General features: G+C 45.8%; 1 protein-coding gene across 1 annotated transcript; it reads left to right on the forward strand.

The window, feature by feature from the left end:
* Positions 1 to 357: 357 nt before the first annotated feature.
* On the forward strand, positions 358 to 22,118 carry LOC123764020 (NPC intracellular cholesterol transporter 1). The gene is given in 8 exon segments (XM_069329785.1): positions 358 to 387; positions 500 to 1,045; positions 3,099 to 3,744; positions 5,014 to 5,284; positions 6,571 to 6,843; positions 10,901 to 11,108; positions 19,339 to 21,279; positions 21,281 to 22,118. Coding segments are annotated over 8 exon segments (4,614 nt in total). The 3' UTR covers positions 21,980 to 22,118.
* The last annotated feature ends 349 nt before the right edge of the window (positions 22,119 to 22,467 follow it).

Genomic DNA, 22,467 nt, shown 5'->3' on the forward strand with positions numbered 1-22,467 from the left:
CTGAGGCACATATAAATAGGATAACGACAGCAGCGTACTCTACACTGGCAAAAGTTAGAACATCATTCAGAAACCTAAGTAAGGTGGCATTTAGGGCGCTTTACACTGCCTACGTGAGGCCAGTCTTGGAGTACACCTGTTGATTGACGGTTTAGAGGCGGGACCAAAGAGCTAAAGCTCAACCCCCGCAAGCACAACTTGGTGAGTACAACTAGGTGAGTACACACACACACACACACTCACACATGACTTTACATCCCACATTTATCATTATAAGTTAAACATTATGTCAATTTCGCGAGCCTCTATCATTTTATAGTACAGCAGTTTTTGGCCTCGGGTAAACTATATGTCAAAATGCGACGTGCTCTTATGAGGTCGGGCTGTGTACGTATGGAACTGTCTACCATTGTCGTGTGTGTGGTCTGCCGGTGGGAGGAGCTTGGCACTGTGAAAAATTAATAAAAGGGAGCAGTTATCCACTTTGAAAAAGGGGCAGGGTCTTGAGAAAGGGGCGGGGCTTGAGAAAAAGGCGGGACTTGAGAAAGGGGCGAGGCTTGAGAAAGGGGCGGGGCTTGAGAAAGAGGTGGGGCTTGAGAAAGAGGCGGGGCTTGAGAAAGGGGCGACGCTTGAGAAAGAGGCGGGGCTGGAGAAAGAGGCGGGGCTTGAGAAAGAGGCGGGGCTTGAGAAAGGGGCGGGGCTTGAGAAAGAGGTGGGGCTTGAGAAAGAGGCGGGGCTTGAGAAAGGGGCGGGGCTTGAGAAAGGGGCGACGCTTGAGAAAGGGGCGACGCTTGAGAAAGAGGCGGGGCTGAAGAAAGAGGCGGGGCTTGAGAAAGAGGCGGGGCTTGAGAAAGGGGCGGGGCTTGAGAAAGAGGTGGGGCTTGAGAAAGGGGCGGGGCTTGAGAAAGGGGCGACGCTTGAGAAAGGGGTGACGCTTAAGAAAGAGGCGGGGCTTGAGAAAGGGGCGGGGCTTGAGAAAGGGGCGGGGCTTTGTTACGGGCCTATTGGGTCGCAACTGGGGTTCTCTGATGTTATTAGAGTTTGGGTATCCGGCCCCAAGTTAGTAGTGGCTTTCGAGGGGTGTGTTCCGTAACGCAAGTAAATTAAAGGGGAAGGGATACAAATGCACTAAATTTAAATATATATATATATTCCACCACCATAAATAAATATCTCACAGTCACTCGCTGGGGCTATAACTACACTTATGTACAATAACTTGTCTTCCTCCGAAGACTCAGGATGTTGCACGGTGCTCACGATGAGTAGCCCTGGTTCTCTTCTTTGTGGCCCACGATGAATCCTTCGATTCTCTAGGCGAATCTACCCTGGCCACAGGCCAGCCAAATCACAGTCCCACTGGGTGCTCCGTCGTGGAGGCCTCCAACCACAAATCCAGCCTGTAGCTGGCAGGATCCAATCAGCTCCGCTGCGTAGGCCACTCCACGACCGATACTAAGGTTGCGAGCCCTAGGCAGGAGCCTCGTGTGATTCCACAGATCACTCTCCTCACCACAGTGGCTAGTCTTTTTCACCAGTCAACCCCCGGGTATGACGATTCCTCAACTCTGCCACGTCACAGGCAGGCTAACACTCTCAGCAGTGTTCGTCCGGGAGCAACTCACAGCTTCTGCAGCAAACACGTGGAGAGACTTTGGCTGCCTTGGGTAGACTGCCCATCATCTAATCCAGCAGTCCCAGGTCGACTCTGTAATCGGACACGTCATCAGAACTAGGGACACCCTAGGGCACCTCACTTACAGGCTTAGACACAAACGTCCACCTATCCACTCCATAGATGGTGTTGCTGTCTAAGCGCCACCTCACCAGAGGTCAGCAGCGGCTACGTTACTAGCTGATCAAGACGGGAAACCAGCCCCTGTGGCCGGTATATCCTGTCCTCACTAGATGGCGCCGTCCATTTGGAGGGGGTTTCGGGAGCTGACTCACAGATGGCGAGGTCGTCACAGCTCCGTGTTACGACGCTGGGCTCGGGTCCGTAACAGGCTTGAGAAAGCCTTTGAGCTGGGGAAGGGTCGTCTGTTGTATGCTATTACGGCCAAAGTAAGGATAGTAGAATTCGTAAATTTTCCCGAGATTAGTGAATAATGACATATAGTTCTATAAGAAAAAATAGTTTTGAAATTTTAGGTTTCAAAATAGCTTGATGTGTAGCTGGCGAACAATGCCAGAACTCGTCGTGGGGGTCAGAATGTGACCCCGGCATGCTGTTCCATCTTGCATTCTGAGGACACCGATTAGCCTGTGTCCGACCCGTACCCCAAACCCTTCCCCCTGCAAATTTGGGTGAGGGTAGGCCCAAGCGTCTGGTCTCCATCTTTGGACTGACAAACAAACGGACAGACACATATTCTCTCGAATAATAAGATATACATGAGAAAGGTCTCAGTAGGGTGGGCAACCTGCACACCACGTGACTGAGAGATGGCACCAGAGACAACCCTCCCCAACAACAAGCACAATCAGGTAAGCACACGCACCTATAGCAGAATAGTCTACATCCTCGATTCAGAACCGAGAATTCCGTGCTCGAACCCCAGGACAGGGCTCTGTCCTGTTGGACAGGACAGAAACGGTTGGGTACGTTTAATTTCACCTGATGCCTCTGTTCACCTAGCAGTAACTAGATACCTGTAAGTTAGGGAACTGTTGTTTCTTGCGTCCTGGAGAAGGTTAAGTGTTGATGCAGGAACACTTGGATAACAGGCTTGCTACGGTAAACCGTAAGATCAACCCGCACCTCCACCACATCTTACGCATCTTCCACTAAACGAAAGTAGCAAAAAATTATTAACTGGAGCTCCAGCAAAAACCAGGGGCCAGATTCACGAAGCAGTTACGCAAGCACTTACGAACCTGTACATCTATTCTCAATCTTTGGCGGCTTTGTTTACAATTATTAAACAGTTAATGAGCTCCGAAGCACCAGGAGGCTGTTTATAACAATAACAACAGTTGATTGGCAAGTTTTCATGCTTGTAAACTATTTAATCAATGTAAACAAAGCCGTCAAAGATTGAGGAAAGATGTACACGTTCGTTAGTGCTTGCGTAACTGCTTCGTGAATCTGGCCCCAGACTTGCAAGACTGTGGGAGCTGGAGCCACCGTGTGGTGCCCAGGAAGACACCTGGACTGGGAGCTGGAGCCACCGTGTGGTGCCCGGGAAGACATCTGGACTGGGAGCTGGGGTCACCGTGTGGTGCCCAGGAAGACATCTGGACTGGGGGCTGGAGCCACCGTGTGGTGCCCAGGAAGACATCTGGACTGGGAGCTGGAGCCACCGTGTGGTGCCCGGGAAGACATCTGGACTGGGACCTGGAGCCACCGTGTGGTGCCCGGGAAGACATCTGGACTGGGAGCTGGAGCCACCGTGTGGTGCCCGGGAATACATCTGGACTGGGACCTGGAGCCACCGTGTGGTGCCCAGGAAGACATCTGGACTGGGGGCTGGAACCACCGTGTGGTGCCCAGGAAGACATCTGGACTGGGAGCTGGAGCCACCGTGTGGTGCCCGGGAAGACATCTGGACTGGGAGCTGGGGTCACCGTGTGGTGCCCAGGAAGACATCTGGACTGGGGGCTGGAGCCACCGTGTGGTGCCCAGGAAGACATCTGGACTGGGAGCTGGAGCCACCGTGTGGTGCCCGGGAAGACATCTGGACTGGGACCTGGAGCCACCGTGTGGTGCCCAGGAAGACATCTGGACTGGGGGCTGGAACCACCGTGTGGTGCCCAGGAAGACATCTGGACTGGGGGCTGGAACCACCGTGTGGTGCCCAGGAAGAAAGTTTTAGAACTGCTGACAGATTAATCTCTGCCTATTAGATTAGTAATCAGAAACGTGTCTCGTGTTTTTGCTTTCATGGCGAGGGTGAGAGTTGGAGGAGAGGAGCCGGGGTGGGGGGGAGAGGTGTCGGGGAGGGGTATAAGTGACGGGGAGGGGTAAAGAGGGGGTGAAGGAGAAGAGGCGGTGGTGTATATGGTCCCTCACACTACAGCGTCACCCGGTGCTCCTTCCTACTAACACCTCTCCATACACGCCAACAAGTTACCGTCCTGTCACTGGACGGTACAGCTAGGGCTTCATGTGAGCCGCAGCTGTACCGTCCTCTGCTGTCCTCATAGCTCTTGCAAGAGCTATAGTCATGCTGAGAGCGTTTTCTTCTCAAGGACTTAATTGCTTCCCTTCAGGCGTAGTGGTAAGACACTTGCTTGGAGTTCCGCGAGCAATATGTCCTGGGTTCGTATCCTGGCCGGGGAGGATTTACTGGGCGTCAATCCTTAACTGTAGTCTCTGTTTAACTCAACAGTAAAATGGGTACTTGGATTGTTAAACGATTTGGCGGATCGTATTCCAGGGAACATAAGGATTAAGGATCTGCCCGACACCCTACGCGTACTAGTGGCTGTACAAGAATGTAAGAACTCTTGTATATATAATAAATAAATAAATAAATAAATAAATAAATAAAATAAATGTCGACCAAGATTTCATTAACTCCATAGTGCCTGTGGCACCCAGTGACGTCAGATGAGGGTGACGTGTTATTGGTGGAGACTTAACTATCCACCTGGTTCAACGGCTTGAAACTGCCTTCCTGTGTCGTAGGCATAAATAAAGAACTTACTGAAATGACCGAATATGTAGTTTGAGACCATAGACGTAAGCCAAGATAGCCATCGTATGTGTAGATCAGTTGTTAAGGTCTACTAGCAACCTGTCCTCTCAACTAGCATTTTTGTACCTTATGGTAACCAACGCTACAAATGCATCCTACTATGAAAAGAAACAACTCACAGATATCTACGTTTTCTATGTATCGGCCTCGCTAGGTTAGGTGGGTGGCTTGGGTTCGAACGTTTCTGGTTAGGCTTGGAGGTGGGGTGGTATACGTAGTGGCAGATCAAGAGAAACGGGCTACTGCTGCTGTTGTTGTTGCTGCTGCTGCAGGTTGTTGTTGCTGCAGTTGTTGTTGTTGCTGTTGCTGCTAGTGGCAGGGGGGGGGGTGGTGGCAGCAGGGCGTGGCGGGGGAGCCACAGGTGAGCGCGTGAGAGCCCACCACCGTCAGTGTGGTGCAGGAAGGCGTGTGGAGCGGGCTGTGTCAACCCGTCTCGGCTCAGTTACCATCACTGAGAACTTACGAGTGTATCGAATCTTCTTCTTCCCAGTGCCCCTCTGGCCTCTTACTGCGTCTCAGCGCCCACTGACGCTGCATTTATCTTTGTTCGTAAATTTAGGAAGCCTACTCGACAGTGTTCATTTGTGAGTGAATTGCTTTTATTATTTTATCATCAATATTTTTGTGTTGTACCCATGTACAGCTTCCAGAAGAAGAGAGGAAATGTCAACGCTGTGAAAAAATGCACGACACCACTGGAACATTATCTAACAAACTGTTAAGTTACAAACACAAGAGTATTAATACTCTCACCGAAATTTAACAAAGCAGAAGATGTTGTTAATCACATTGGACATAAGGTTACTGAAGTTAACATTCGCGTCATACACACTCACCCAGCTTCCGAGTCACACTCAGTAAGGCGGGACCAAAGAGCAGCAGCTCAACCCCCGCGAGAGCAACTAGGTAAGTACACTGGAGGGAGTAATTAACGCAGTGAACCAGCCAGAGGCAGCCAACGACCCGTACCTGGGAATGTCCCTAGCAAAAATGTTCACTGACATTGTCAACAGTGCCTCTGGTACTGTTAACAGTGCCACTGATGTTATCAACAGTGCCACTGGTATTGTCAAGTGTTATTGGTATTATCAAGCAATGCTACAGGTATCATTCCCCCAAAAATTCCCCATCCATTTATGATTTCAAAACAATAGCAGCCTCATTCCAAATTGATGACCCAAATAACAACGCAATATGTTCAAACCTGCACCTAACTATCCCCCAGCAACCCGTCCTCTTACATTACGTCGCTTTTCGCTCGTATGCGCACTCAGGCTAAAAAAGTGACGTAATTTGTAAGAGGACGGGTTGCGGTTAACACTATTGAATTCACTGGAAGGCTCTGGAAACCCCAAACCGAAGCCCCACCAGGACTTTACACTGGTTTTAGTTGTATTACAGTGCTGATACAGTGTAATACAACTGATTGCTAGTTCTAGAGCTGTTGATACAGTGGTAATACAACTGTTGCTAGTTCTAGAGCTGCTGATACAGTGGTAATACAACTGTTGCTAGTTCTAGAGCTGCTGATACAGTGGTAATACAACTGTTGCTAGTTCTAGAGCTGCTGATACAGTATAATACAACTAATTGTAGGGTCGTGGGAGACTATGTGTGATTGTACGATCGTGGGGCTGTCGGCATGATAGTAGAGTCAGGCGTTTGAGGCTGTCAGTACGATTATAGTCTTGTGGGAGGCTTTAGGTATTATTATATTGTCAAGGGTGGCTGTCAGTATGCTTTTAGTGTCGTTGGAGGCTGACGATATGATTGTAGAGGCCTGAAAGACAGACTGTGGTGATTTGTATTTAGAAGGTAAACAACAATATTGATGACAATACCATGAACGAAATCTCTCTGATACTTGCAGCCGTCACCACACACAATGCGCAACACGACATCGACCTCAGGGGACGACGGCGCCGTCGCTGGCGATCACATTGTGGTCACAGACGACCCCAACACTCAGGAGAAAACGCCTGGACACCCTAGCGTCGGATAACGCCAACAACGCAGACAGCGCGCTGGTGACCGCGAAGTCAACCCCAGCAGACAACACGCAGGTGACGGCAGTGACCGCGAAGTCAACCCCAGCAGAAGTGGACTCGGACTCTAAACCTACAAGCAGCAACAAGCGAGACAGGTAAAAGATATTACAAATCAGCATTTGCTTACATTCTAACTACTGACAATATGCAGCGAAACATGAAGGTGAGAGTCATGTATCTATAGACATGTAACTATAGATGACCTGCCGCTAACGAAGCCTGTTTGATCAAGCCTTGACAGGCGTAAGTACCTATTGTGTAAAACTTACTTTCATCTTGGTCTTTCACCACATGTCATGGTTAGCACTTTGCTTTCTCTCTTATCTCCTGATATTATAAGTATTATTATCACTATTTTTATGATGGAAATAGTGGCAGTTATGTTACAGTTGTTATTTTAGTAGTAGTAGAAGTATCATAAGTATTATGTTTATTTACTTGTAATATAAAACTAAAAATTATTTATTTAATATTTAACGTTACTATTTAGTTAGTAACAATGTCATTAACAATACATCAATATGGTTATCTATTTGCTCAGTAATACAACATTTTTTAACAGATTTATATGAAATATAAAACATAAACTAAGATAAATTGTTACGTGGACTTACACAAAAGCCATAATGACTGCGACCTACTTGAGCGCAAGGTTCAAAGCGTCGCGCGAAAGGTTTAATATTAAACCGCGAGATTCAGAGGCTAAATTTTGGCGCACTCAGCAGCCTCACAACACACTCAGCAGCCTCACAACACACTCAGCAGCCTCACAACACACTCAGCAGCCTCACAACACACTCACTTGCAACTTATTTTTATATCTGGGCTTCTACAAATATTACACATAATTCACCAACATGAGCAATTTTATATTAATTTACATAACATTTTGAAGCGTCTTTTATTTAGAAACTTATTTAGGTCAATGTTTCCGAAGAATATTCTATTCAAAAACAATGGGCTATATTCGCATAACGACCATCAGGTCATTGGTTAATTTGTACACGCCATTGGTCATATTTTATAACCTGTCTCCTGTCAGTGATAGTACCCATAGCGACTATGAGCGGGATGTGCAAAATATGGACTGTTTATTAAAAAAAAACAGGTTTTGTACTATCAATTTTCCAGAGCGCCTGATAATGAAGGTTTTAAATAAACCTAGAAACCTAGTATTGTGCAAATCTATATAAATAAAAATGGAAATGTTCGTTGTTCAAAATCGCTAATCTCCGAAAGTTCTTCTCCGATTGCTTTGATATTTTCACACAACTGTTCCTTTCGCATCCGAGCAGGTTTTTATATACATTTTTTTTTTTACATGCAAGCATGCGTATAAGTACAATAAAACGAGAACAAACAAGCAGAGCACAAAATCACAAACCACAAACACCCAAGCACAAAAGTACAAAATTACAAAAACACAAAATACCGGCCTGAAGGGCCGACAACAGAAACATAACAATAAACACAAAACACAATTCAAGACAGTACATAAAGAACAACAGAACAAGACATGAGGGTAATGACAGGTTTACATGCAAGCATTCGTAACAGTACAATAAAACTAGAACAAAACAAACAGAACACAAAATCACAAATAACAAAACCACAAAGCACAAAAGTACAAATACACAAATACACAAAATACCGGCCTGAAGGGCCGACAACAAAAACATAACAATAAACACAAAACACAATGCAAGACAGTAAATAAAGAACAACAGTACAATACAATATATTTATAAATATTGATATAGTCACAGGGAAAGTATGCGCATAAACACAATAAAACAGACAAAACCAAAATGAAACAAACAAGGCACATAGTGACCGGCCTGAGGGGCCTACAGCAAGACACAACACGTAGTACAATCAAAGTGTCGGACACACAATACACAGCCACATGACATAAGGGCACAGAATGACATATACAAGCACAAAATAACCAAAACATAAACAGGCACTGATAGCCAAGCAACCCGAAGAGCACTCAACAAATGATAAACAAGCACATAAAGAGAACAAGATTACTCTCAAACCAGAACAGTCCCACGCAGGAGCCAGGAAGAAACACCCACACCGCACACACACACACACACACACACACACACACACACACACACACACACACACACACACACACACACACACACACACACACACACACACACACAATCACATCCCCCCCCCCCCGTGCACGCAGGTGTGGTGTTTGTGTGTTAAAATAAAATAAAATGTTTATTTAGGTGAAGGTACATACATACAATAAATTTTTACAAAGATTGGTTGACTTATAGGTAGAGCTAGTACATACAATGCCTAAAGCCACTATTACGCAAAGCGTTTCGGGCATAAATATGTTGCTTATACTTCCTCATCAGTATACTTACATATACTTCCTCATCTGTTGCTGAGGAAGTCTTGGTTGTAGGGTTGATATAAAGCCATTGCTTGGTTACTGACTTTAATACTTACTAAAAGATTACATGACTAGCTGCTTCCAAGCTGGTAGCGTCCCGTACGCTTTCTTGTTTACCTCTGCTCGGCGTCCGAGCCGCAGCACATACAAACGGATGGTACCGTTTTCTATGAACATGACATCCCTCCCTTTCTTTAAAAAGAATGAATACAGGATGTCTACCATGCTTGTAGCACAAAACAAAGTTATTGACACAAAGTAAGTTATTAACATATCAAGAGATATTGCATACATTTAACATTAATTAAGCACACAAAGAATTTAAACCACTTAATCTTTACCACAAGGGATTTCAATGTTGAAAATACAAATGCAATGTTAAACAAAAATGAAAGAAACTGTAATACTAAGTTACAAAATATTGAATGAGAGATCTGCATTATTCAAACAATATTAAATTTAGTTTTGCATAACAAGTAAATACTTTGCATTACATAGGAACACAATTAATCATTAAATCGCGTAGGGCGTTTAACATGACGTTTAGGACGAGAGTCCTTAAATACAAGAATATCCCTTGATGAATTATATATATATATATATATATATATATCTGGGGTGTGAGTTTTCAGTTATATATATTATATATATATATATATATATATATATATATATATATATATATATATATATATATATATATATATATATATATATATATATATATATATATATGTCGTACCTAGTAGCCAGAACGCACTTTTCGGCCTACTATTCAAGGCCCGATTTGCCTAATAAGCCAAGTTTTCCTGAATTAATATATTCTCTCTAATTTTTTTCTTATGAAATGATAAAGCTACCCATTTCATTATGTATGAGGTAATTTTTTTTTTATTGGAGTTAAAATTAACGTAGATATATGACCGAACCTAACCAACCCTACCTAACCTAACCTAACCTATCTTTATAGGTTAGGTTGGGTTAGGTAGCCGAAAAAGTTAGGTTAGGTTAGGTTAGGTAGGTTAGATTGTCGAAAAACAATTAATTCATGAAAACTTAGCTTATTAGGCAAATCAGGCCTTGCATAGTAGGCTGAGAAGTGAGTTCTGGCTACTAGGTACGACATATATATATATATCCGTCAAGCTTGAATGATCCCCAAGCCAGCATGTATCAGAAAACTCTTGACCCCTGAAGGACTCGTCTCTCCCTTTCACTTCTCTTCTACCATTCACCTTTTCTTATCCCTCTTTCACCCCCCCCCCACTTCACCCCTCTTCACCCCTCTTCCCTTTTTCTCAGAAAGTATATTAAGAAGCAGTGGGACCACTGTAAGGGAGTTACAGCCGAGCTCCTGTGCCAGGTAAGTCCACTACGGGCTCACCATAGCCCGTGCTACTTGGAACTTTTTTTCCGAGTAGCTGAATCTACAACAACAACCACTGTAAGGGTCTATCATAAAATATTATTTTATGAACACAAAATAGTTCTTGGTGAATCATAACCCATATTGACTCCAAGAAAATCGGATGAGGGTGTGTCTCAATAACTTCTAATATTTCTTAAAGCATTTTACTTGGGCCTACCCCGATCAGCCTATGTCCATCCCTTATCTCAGACCATTCCGCATGCAGACTTGTGTGAGGCTATACATACATACACTCACATATATACAAGATCAACCAAGAACATATATGGCCAAATAACAGCTAACACCCGTGTGTTTCTAGCAGTTGTCTGAGCCGGGTGAGCAGGTGGGTGACGCGGGGCCTGGAGGAGGTGTTCGAGGGCCACGGCGCCCGTGTCGCGGCACATCCAACAGCGGTGGCTGCTCTCTGCGTCCTGGTGTCTGCAGTCTGCGCACTGGGGGCCCTCAACTTCTCCACAGAACTTCGTCCTTATCGACTGTGGATCCCTCAGGACTCGGAATACATTAAAGTAAGTTTATGTAAGCCAGTTGCAGTATAAATGAAGTTAACGGACTTGAACTTGTAGATTATTTCATTGCTCACGAATTATTTACTAGTTTATTATTGGTTTCTATGTTTATCCTGTCAAGAACAGGAAGCCTCAACTTATCGAGCCCCCCGCCCACCTCCTGGCCTTGCCCAGGATACAACCCCACAATTTCCTAACTCCCTGTTTCCTATTTACTGCTGGCTCTTTGTTTACTGCTGGCTCTTTGTTTACTGCTGGCTCTTTGTTTACTGCTGGCTCTTTGTTTACTGCTGGCTCTTTGTTTACTGCTGGCTCGTTGTTTACTGCTGGCTCGTTGTTTACTGCTGGCTCGTTGTTTACTGCTGGCTCGTTGTTTACTGCTGGCTCGTTGTTTACTGCTGGCTGTTGGGCTGGATAGTAAAGCGATGGTCTCGCTTCATGCAGGTCGACGTTCAATCCCGGACTGTCCAAGTGGTTGGGCACCATTCCTTTCCCCCGTCCCGCCGTCTTATCCTGACCTCTTCCTAGTACTGTATAGTCGTAATGGCTTGGCGCTTTCCCTTGATAATTCCATTTTTCCTATTTACTGCTGGATGAACAGATGTGATATTAAAAAAGTATCGAATGTACTCACCTAATTGTGCTTGCCTTACCTTGAGGTGCTTCCGGGGCTTAGCGTCCCCGCGGCCCGGTCGTCGACCAGGCCTCCTGGTTGCTGGACTGATCGGGGGTTGAGCTCTGACTCTTTGGTCCCGCCTCTCAACCGTCAATCAACAGGTGTACAGGTTCCTGAGCCTATTGGGCTCTATCATATCTACACTTGAAGCTGGGTATGGAGTCAGCCTCCACCACATCACTTCCAGTACCCTATCAATTCCCTTGAGAATCTTGAATGCGGTGATCATGTCCCCCCTAACTCTTCTGTCTTCCAGTGAAGTGAGGTTTAATTCCCGTAGTCTCTCCTCGTAGCTCATACCTCTCAGCTCGGGTGCTAGTCTCGTGGCAAACCTTTGAACCTTTTCCAGTTTGGTTTTATCCTTGACTAGATATGGACTCCATGCTGGAGCTGTATACACCAGAGTAGCTGGTAGTAGTGGAGTAGCTTTGGTTCAGTCTTGGCTTTGTTTGCTAAATCATTTTCATAACTTTTCTCTGCTTCTCTTCTCACCCTAACATACTCATTTCTGGTGCTCTGGTATCTCTTTTTGCTTTCTGGTGTTCTGTTATTCTGGAAGTTCCTCCACGCCCTATTGTTCAGTCTCTCTGCTTCCATACATGCCCTATTATACCATGGATTCTTCTGTTGCTTCTCGGATTTTTCCCTTTGGGACGGGATGAACCTGTTTACTGCCTCCTGACACTTTTGGGTAACATAGTCCATCATATCTTGTACAGACTTAGCTCTGAGGTCTTTGTCCCAAGGTATTTCCCTTAGGAAACGTCTCATCTCATCATATTTCCCTTTTCGGTAAACCAGCCTTTTGTTTCCTAGATCTTTTTTGGGGTAGAAAATTCCTAGCTGTACCAGGTACTCAAAGTTTAATATACTTTGGTACTCATTTCCCAATGGTGCTTCCATCTTAACATCCCTTATATCCCATTCATTTAGGGTAAATATCAGATCGAGCATGGCTGGCTCATCTTCTCCTCTCATTCTTGTTGGTTCCTTGATGTGCTGGCTTAGAAAGTGTCTTGTTGCCACGTCCAGCAGCTTAGCTCTCCATGCGGATCCCTGTTCTCCCAGTCTATTTTCCTATGGTTGAAGACACCCATGATAAGTAGTCCAGATCCATTCCTGCTAGCAACAAAAGCTGCTCCCTCTATTATGTTATTGGTGGCCATGTTGTTTCTATCATATTACTAGTCTGGGTCTTCTGTCATTTGGTGGTGGATTATATATGACTACGACTATAATTTTTTGTCCTCCAGTTGTTATGGTACCTGCTATGTAGTCACTGAAACCCTCACAACCCTGAATAACCATCTCCTCAAAGTCCCAGCCCTTTCTTACCAGCAGAGCTACACCACCACCACCACCGCCTCTTCCTTCTCTCTCTTTCCTCATAACATAATATTCCTGTGGGAACACTGCAATTGTTATGGTTTTCGTTAGCTTTGTTTCCTGTGAGTGCTATTATGTCTGTGTTTTCCTCTAGTACCCATTCTCCAAGCTCATTTGCTTTGTTTGTAATTCCATCTATGTTAGTGTACATTGCCCTGAGGCTCACTTTCTTCTGTCCCTTCTCAAATCGCCTCCTTGGTGAGTGTTCTGCTGGTGGGGGAAGCTGTTCCATGGGTGTGAGGATTTGTGAAGTGGATAACAGGGTCTCAGAGGATACTGGGGTGAGGGGCGGGGGGTCAAGTGAAGGGGGGGAACAGGGAGGGTATGGGATGAAGGAGGGAGGACTGGAAGGAAAAGGGGGAAGTGGGGACATGGCGGGAGGAGGGGAGGGGTAGCAGGGTGGGAATGGGGTGTGGGGGTAGGGAGATTTGGCTGTGCATTTGAGTTGGGGCTGGGAGGGTTTGGGGTAGAGGGGGTTTTCTATGCAGAGGAGGGTGGTGGGGTTGCCCTCCCCTCTGGTGTTACTGGGTAGCTGGTTGTGAGTTCCCCCCCCCCCCTCTCACCTCTGGGGATGTTGTGTTGGGAGCTGTGAGTTCCTGATTTCCCCCTCTCGCCCTGTGCCTCTTCCTTGCTTCTGCCGCCATAGCTCTTTCCTCCCTCGTCATGTCCCTCTGGAGGAATACTTTTTTTAAATCTCCCACATGTTGCAGGCAGCTTTTCCTTGTTAGAATCTACTCCTTTGTGTTCTCGTTTGCAAACACTATCTTTAACACACGATCTCGGTCTTTGTTGTACCAGCCTAGCCTGAAAACCTTCTCAATTCTATGCTCAGCCCCTTCCATCTCTAGTGTCTTCAGTATTTCATTCACTGCTGCGGTGTCCTTATCCTTCCTCTCTGTCCTGTTGGAGCCTTCCTGCTCTTTAATACCCACAGCTACCACTGATATTTTTCTTTCCAGCAGCTGGCTAGTGGAGTGTGCCGCTTCCTATGAGGTGGCTGCTTTCATGGCCACCTCCATCATTGTGGACATTACTTCAGAGTTATTTTTTAGCATTTCTGCAAATGTTGCTTTTATATTGGCCTTCTCTTCCAGTATACTATTTCCACCTTCCCCCTGGATGATTATCTGAGTCTCAGCATCAACACTGTTCTCTTTGAGGGCTCTAATCTCCTCTTTTGCTGCTGTTAGCTCTCTTTTCAGGTTGCTTATTTCATTCTTCATTTCCTACATCATTTTCTGCATCTCACTCTTGATATTCTCCACAAACTGGGCGAACATTTCCTTCATTTCATCACCTTGACTTTTCCCTGTTCCTCTGTTTCCTCTGGCCATCATGCTTGTTCCTGTTATGCTGTGATAGGAATTTGTCAGGAGGAGGGCAAGAGAGGGGGTGAGTGGAGAGAGAGAGAGAGAGAGTGTGTGTGTGTGTGTATGTGTATATGTATTTGTGTAAATGTATGTATATGTACATGTATATATAACATTAATAATTGTGTAACTTGCTTCAAAAGATTGTTACTTGCTTTCGCTAAACGAACTAGAGGGTTCAGTTCTTGAACTAATTATGTACCTCTGTAACCCTTTCCACCACCTCCCACGGGATGGGTATGGGATCATAATAAAGAAAGAAATTGAAATTGAATTAGTCAAGAAGTCAAATGTTCACATTGTGTCATAAAGATATTCAATCCGATTATATCTTCATTTACAAAGTGCACAAGGTCTTGTAACAACTTTGGTGCATTTAATCATATTAATGCTGTACTGTGGATAGTTTCAATGTAATATATATGCATAAAAGTGTTGCATACATCATCGCAAAGCCACTTTTGGAATTGGACTTCAAGTTTTTGAATCATCGCGGGTTATTAAATAGGCCCTCTCCTCTATCCCAAGTCCTCTTAGGACCTCTCTTATTTCTTATATATATATATATCAATGATTTACCAAATGTTTCTAACATTCTTAAACCTATACTAATTTGCTTGCGATACTACCTTCATCTATTCTGACCCCAACCCCTCACACACTAAATATTATTGATAATAATGAATTAAAAAATGACCACTAGTGGATGTCAACCAACAAACTCACACTAAACATAGAAAAGACCTACTACATTTTATTTGGTAGTAAATCTTAAAAGCAAATTCAACTTCAGATACACAATGTTAACATTACCAATGAAAATGAGGGGAAGTTCCTTGGTCTATACATAGACAAGAATAGCACTGTGGAGAAATGCCCGACAGACCACTGGAGCATTATCTAACACAGTGCACAGTTACAGCCACAACAGACCACTGGAACATTATCTAACACAGTGCACAGTTACACACACAACAGACCACTGGAACATTATCTAACAGTGCACAGTTACAGCCACAACAGACCACTGGAACATTATCTAACACAGTGCACAGTTACAGCCACAACAGACCACTGGAACATTATCTAACACAGTGCACAGTTACAGCCACAACAGACCACTGGAACATTATCTAACACAGTGCACAGTTACAGCCACAACAGACCACTGGAACATTATCTAACACAGTGCACAGTTACAGCCACAACAGACCACTGGAACATTATCTAACACAGTGCACAGTTACAGCCACAACAGACCACTGGAACATTATCTAACACAGTGCACAGTTACAGCCACAACAGACCACTGGAACATTATCTAACACAGTGCACAGTTACAGCCACAACAGACCACTGGAACATTATCTAACACAGTGCACAGTTACAGCCCCAACAGACCACTGGAACATTATCTAACACAGTGCACAGTTACAGCCACAACAGACCACTGGAACATTATCTAACACTGTGCACAGTTACAGCCCCAACAGGCCACTAGAACATTATCTAACACAGTGCACAGTTACAGCCACAACAGATCACTGGAACATTATCTAACACAGTGCACAGTTACAGCCACAACAGATCACTGGAACATTATCTAACACAGTGCACAGTTACAGCCACAACAGACCACTGGAACATTATCTAACACAGTGCACAGTTACAGCCACAACAGACCACTGGAACATTATCTAACACAGTGCACAGTTACAGCCCCAACAGACCACTGGAACATTATCTAACACAGTGCACAGTTACAGCCACAACAGACCACTGGAACATTATCTAACACTGTGCACAGTTACAGCCCCAACAGGCCACTAGAACATTATCTAACACAGTGCACAGTTACAGCCACAACAGACCACTGGAACATTATCTAACACAGTGCACAGTTACAGCCACAACAGATCACTGGAACATTATCTAACACAGTGCACAGTTACAGCCACAACAGATCACTGGAACATTATCTAACACAGTGCACAGTTACAGCCACAACAGACCACTGGAACATTATCTAACACAGTGCACAGTTACAGCCACAACAGACCACTGGAACATTATCTAACACAGTGCACAGTTACAGCCACAACAGACCACTGGAACATTATCTAACACAGTGCACAGTTACAGCCACAACAGACCACAGGAACATTATCTAACACAGTGCACAGTTACAAACCCATTAAGATTTCAACTTAGATTCAACAGAGCAGAAGTTGTTAAACACATGGGACAAAATCTTACTGAAGCGACCATACGAGTCATAAATACTCATACTCCGCCCAAGTAAAACAGAAACAAGCAACACTTAGTGGGCCAGCCAGAGGCTTAGGGCCCGCGCAGTGGGCCAGCCAGAGGCTTAGGGCCCGCGCAGTGGGTCAGCCAGAGGCTTAGGACCCGCGCAGTGGGCCAGCCAGAGGCTTAGGGCCCGCCCAGTGGGCCAGCCAGAGGCTTAGGACCCGCCCAGTGGGCCAGCCAGAGGCTTAGGACCCGCCCAGTGGGCCAGCCAGAGGCTTAGGGCCCGCCCAGTGGGCCAGCCAGAGGCTTAGGACCCGCCCAGTGGGCCAGCCAGAGGCTTAGGGCCCGCCCAGTGGGCCAGCCAGAGGCTTAGGGCCCGCCCAGTGGGCCAGCCAGAGGCTTAGGGCCCGCCCAGTGGGCCAGCCAGAGGCTTAGGGCCCGCCCAGTGGGCCAGCCAGAGGCTTAGGACCCGCCCAGTGGGCCAGCCAGAGGCTTAGGACCCGCCCAGTGGGCCAGCCAGAGGCTTAGGACCCGCCCAGTGGGCCAGCCAGAGGCTTAGGACCCGCCCAGTGGGCCAGCCAGAGGCTTAGGGCCCGCCCAGTGGGCCAGCCAGAGGCTTAGGACCCGCCCAGTGGGCCAGCCAGAGGCTTAGGACCCGCCCAGTGGGCCAGCCAGAGGCTTAGGGCCCGCCCAGTGGGCCAGCCAGAGGCTTAGGACCCGCGCAGGAATATCCCTGTAAACAAAAACCAAAAAAAAAGACAAGAAACTGACCTTCAGCCCCCACATACAACACATATCCAAAAAATATAAAAAAACGGTCGATATACTTTCTAAAATCAGACATTCTGTTCCCCACTCTTCTCTCCTCTTATTATACTACGCACTAATCTATCCCTATCTTACGGTATCTGTGCATGGAGGTTCAACCACTGCAAATAACCTCAAGCCTATCATCACTCAACAAAAATTTGCTATCAGAACTATAACAAACTCTGTATTCAGACAACACACAGCCCCTTTGTTTAAGTCCCCTAACATGCAAAACATACACTCACTCCACACACTCTCATGTGCTATCTACAGGTACAAAACCTTGTTCCTATTTGCTAATCTTGATCTGAAACTTTTCCTTGACAGATGTAATAGAACCCATGAGCACCACAACAGAAATAAATATCTCTGATAACCCCAGAGTCAAACTAAATCTGTGCAAACACTCCATGCAAATAATAGCATTTAGTCTATGGAACTCACTCCCTGATGAATTAACAAATTGTCCAACCTAAGCCTTATTCAAAAGTAAAACCAAAAAGTACATAATTTCATCCTCATAGTGCCCTACCTTGTGCTGCAAACTCACACTGTATCTTGTACTACCCACTCTCCCAATATCAGAACTTAAGACATATCCTTACCAGTGCATTTACCTCTGTCAATTTATATTGTAGTTATTAGTTGATATAAAACCTTGCTACAATGTACCCTTTCATCTTACCTGATATATATATATATATATATATATATATATATATATATATATATATATATATATACATATATATATATATATATATTTTTTTTTTTTTTTTTTTTTTTGAGATATATACAAGAGTTGTTACATTCTTGTACAGCCACTAGTACGCGTAGCGTTTCGGGCAGGTCCCTGGAATACGATCCCCGCCGCGAAGAATCGTTGTTACAACCAAGTACACATTTTACTGTTGAGTTAAACAGAGGCTACAGTTAAGGATTTGCGCCCAGTAAATCCTCCCCGGCCAGGATACGAACCCATGACAAAGCACTCGCGGAACGCCAGGCGAGTGTCTTACCACTACACCATCTTGGGCATGGTATTTTATCAAATCACCTCATTCTTTGGGGCACACGTAAGGAACACAAATGTGAATAAGCCTGAATGGTCCCCAGGACTATATGCAATGAAGTGATTTGATAAAATACTATGCCCAAGATTACCAACCGAGTGCCGGCGGGGGGATGGAAATAGCCTCGGCTACCATCCTCTTTTGTCCGGTCGTGTTGGTCGAGCGGTTAAAGGATCCTGTATCCCAGCAGAGTGCTCCTGGCAGTATGGGTTCGAGTCACTTCTGGGGTGAGAGTTTTCAGTTGCATATAGTCCTGGGAACCATTCAGGTTTGTTCACATTTGTGTTCCTCACATGTGCCCCAAAGAATGAGGCGATTTGATAAAATACCATGCCCAAGATTACCAACCGAGTGCCGGCGGGGGGGATGGAAATAGCCTCGGCTACCATCCTCTTTTGTCCGGTCGTGTTGGTCGAGCGGTTAAGGGATCCTGTACGCCAGCAGAGTGCTCCTGGCAGTATGGGTTCGAGTTACTTTTGGGGTGTGAGTTTTTCATATATGTATGTATGTGTGTGCGGATTGCTTAAATATTGCGCTCGTGACTTCTCTTTCCAGACGTTACTTTTGGTTGTAACCACATGAGCATATTCACAGGGACCTTTATAATAAAAGTATGTTATGAAATATGCAGCCTAAGACTGAGCTGGTCTTGTATGTGTCCTCAGGTAATGAACTGGCAGTCAGTGAACTTCCCTAGCACGTTCCGGCGTCACCTGGCTGTGTGGGAGGCAGACAATATACTGACGGCCCGAGCAGTACAGGAGATGTGGCGCCTGCACTCCCGCGTCAAGCACATCGCCGTCGGGGTGAACCACACCTCCTGGGATGCTCTCTGCGCCCGTGTTCCCTCTCTGCCTATGGATGACGAGCCACCAAAAGAAGACGATTCAGATTTTGAGTACGGGGTTCTGCAGTTCCGACGACGACGCCGGGATCTATTTCAAACTATAACAGAAGACTTGAGCCTTAAACTTCCCCGTGATCAGTACTGCGATAGTGTTATAAGCCTACCCAAGATGTGTCTTGAAACCAGCCTGCTCGAAGTGTGGGGTCTGAATGAGAATATTATCAGGAACCTAACAGATGAGCAAGTGGTAGAAGATGTCAATTCGGCACGACTGAGCGAAGTCTTCGGTTACAAAGTGAACTTTACTAGTTACCTTGGCAGCGTCACATATGACGAGGCGGGGCGAGTGGTGGGTGCCAGAGCTGCCATGCATATGTGGGTGACGGTAGTGAACCAGACCGCCCTCGACCAAGGGAACATCGTAGTGGACCAGGGTAGCGGGGAGCTGGTCGACACGGCTGGCTTTACCTGGGAGAAGGCGTGGGTGGACACCGTTCTTAACGACACCTCTCGACCAAAGGACATTCTTGTGTATGCGCAGGCCGCCAGTAGCTTCGGCAGTGTTAGTGACGATAATATTTGGGGTGATGTTCAGTGGTTGGCCGTCGGCTTTATGATGATGTGCATCTTTGTAAACCTGACATTGGGACGAAGAAATCTTGTTCAACAACGCCCAATGCTAGCTTTCCTGGGAATGTTCAGTGTAGGGCAGGCCGTGGCGGTGTCTTATGGTGTATGCTCATTCTTCGGTGTTCCCTACTGCCCGGTTAACTCCATTCTGCCGATTCTCTTGGTGGGATTGGGCGTGGACGACATGTTCGTCATCATGGCAGCATGGGAGGCAGCTGGCCGACATAAACCTATCTCTGGAAATCATATAGAACGCGCTGGTCGAACAATGCGTCATGCGGGCGTAGCCATCACTGTCACCTCACTGACTGATGTGACTGCCTTTGCCGTAGGAGCGTCAACAGACTTGCCTGCCTTGCGGTCTTTCTGTCTGTACGCTGCCGTCGGCATATTTGCAGTGTATGTACTGCAAGCTACTTTTTTCTTAGCGTGGCTGGTGCAAGATGAAAAACGAATGGAAAAAAATAAAAATGGTTTTCTGTGGTGCATAACACACAAAAACTGGAAACCGTGGGGCTGCAGCAAGAGGGACTTGCTATCAGACGCCTTCAAATATGTCTTCTGTCCATTTATTTTGTGGACTCCAGTTCGCGTCTTAATCCTAGTATGTTCGAGCTGCCTCTTGGCCTCCTCAGTCTGGGCTACTATGAACCTGCACCAGGAGTTTAACCCAATGTGGTTCATACCGCGCTCATCTTATCTGTATGAAATGTTTGAAGTCTCCACAAAACACTTCCCTGGAGCAGGAGAGCGTGGCTATATATACTTCTCCAACGTTACCTTACCAGATGAGTTAAGTAACCTAAATCATCTCATAAATTCTCTGACGGAAAGCAAAGTGATAAGCTCAGTGAACGCTTGGTTTACGGCGCTGGACGAGTATATGTCCTTTATACCAGAGTTACTGAACACTACTCTTACGGACACCTTACTACAAGACACGCTCTCCGTCTTCCTCCAGTCCTCGTCGGGGGCCTCCTATCGCAATGACTTCACTCTGGACGGCGTTCTTGAATGTAAATACCCAGCTCCTCCTATCAGTTCATTTAGAATTGAATTCACCCATCGGCCAGCAAACTCTCCAGCAGAACAAGCCACAGCCTTAGAAACTGTAAAGACCATACTGGCATGACATACCAGTTGGCGGCTACAGGGCTGCGTGGGCCGAGGCTTACAGCATATGGGAAACTAATCAAATAATCGGGTACGAATTGTGGAGGAACATTTTACTAGCTGGGTTAGTGGTGGGTATCGTCACACTCCTGCTCCTGGCGTCACTCTCCGCTGCCATGCTCGTGCTAGGGTGCGTAGCTGCCACAGTCACTGGGGTGTCGGGCACCATCTGGGCGTGGGGTCTTACTGTCGACACTGTTTCCTGCATCGCTATTGTCCTCGCCATCGGGCTGAGTGTGGACTACGCAGCACATGTGGCCCATGCCTTCCTGGCCACACGCCATGTCCTCGACAAAAAGGAAAGAGTCCACGTGGCTCTGGAAAATGTAGGCCCCGCTGTCCTGCAGGGTGGGCTCTCAACACTCCTCTCCTTCGTCCTCCTCGCTGGGTCCTCGTCCCATGTGTTTACGACTTTCTTTAAAGTATTTGTAGCAACATCCATATTAGGTCTTTACTATGGACTTGTTCTCCTTCCCGTGATCCTATCTCTAATAGGCCCAGAAGCGTATGCTACTACCGAAGAGCCTAGTGGCAGCCCTCAGACATCCTCCCCCGACAGTGTAGACGAGGTAGCGGAGCACCCACAGGCGTACACAAACTCGGCTTACTTTCCTGAGCACAAATGTAATACCAAAGAAGTTTCCATAGCATTGTGACAGTCCATATTTTAGTGCATTACTTTGTACATAGTGAACCTTTTAATTCCTTTCTGTGATATAACATTTTTAAACCTATTTTTTACAAGCCGTGCATAACCAACTTGTATTATTTATAATTTTGAACATTTTGTATTTATTTATTTAAAAGTGGATGGCGCAATTGGCTAAAAACGAAAGGGACCAGAATTCGGTTCTCTGGCATGTTTCCTTACGCCTGGTACCTCTGCTCACTTACCAGTAAATTGGTAAATGAACCTAACCTGGCAGTTAGGCGACTGTTATAGGTCGCATCCTGGGAAAAGCCAGCTTATGGGGACCTGGATATGCCAAACAGGCTTTCTGTCCCCTATCAGTGGGAAAACCATGTTACCGTTACTCTCAAACTGATACTATACTACTAACATATAATTTAATTCACGATCATTAAATATTGTCCAAAGTTCAGACAATGTCTCCTTGGCAATAAAATGTATTTTTTGACCTAT

This window comes from Procambarus clarkii, chromosome 23 (genome assembly GCF_040958095.1).
Source record: "Procambarus clarkii isolate CNS0578487 chromosome 23, FALCON_Pclarkii_2.0, whole genome shotgun sequence".
Lineage (NCBI taxonomy): Eukaryota > Metazoa > Arthropoda > Malacostraca > Decapoda > Cambaridae > Procambarus > Procambarus clarkii.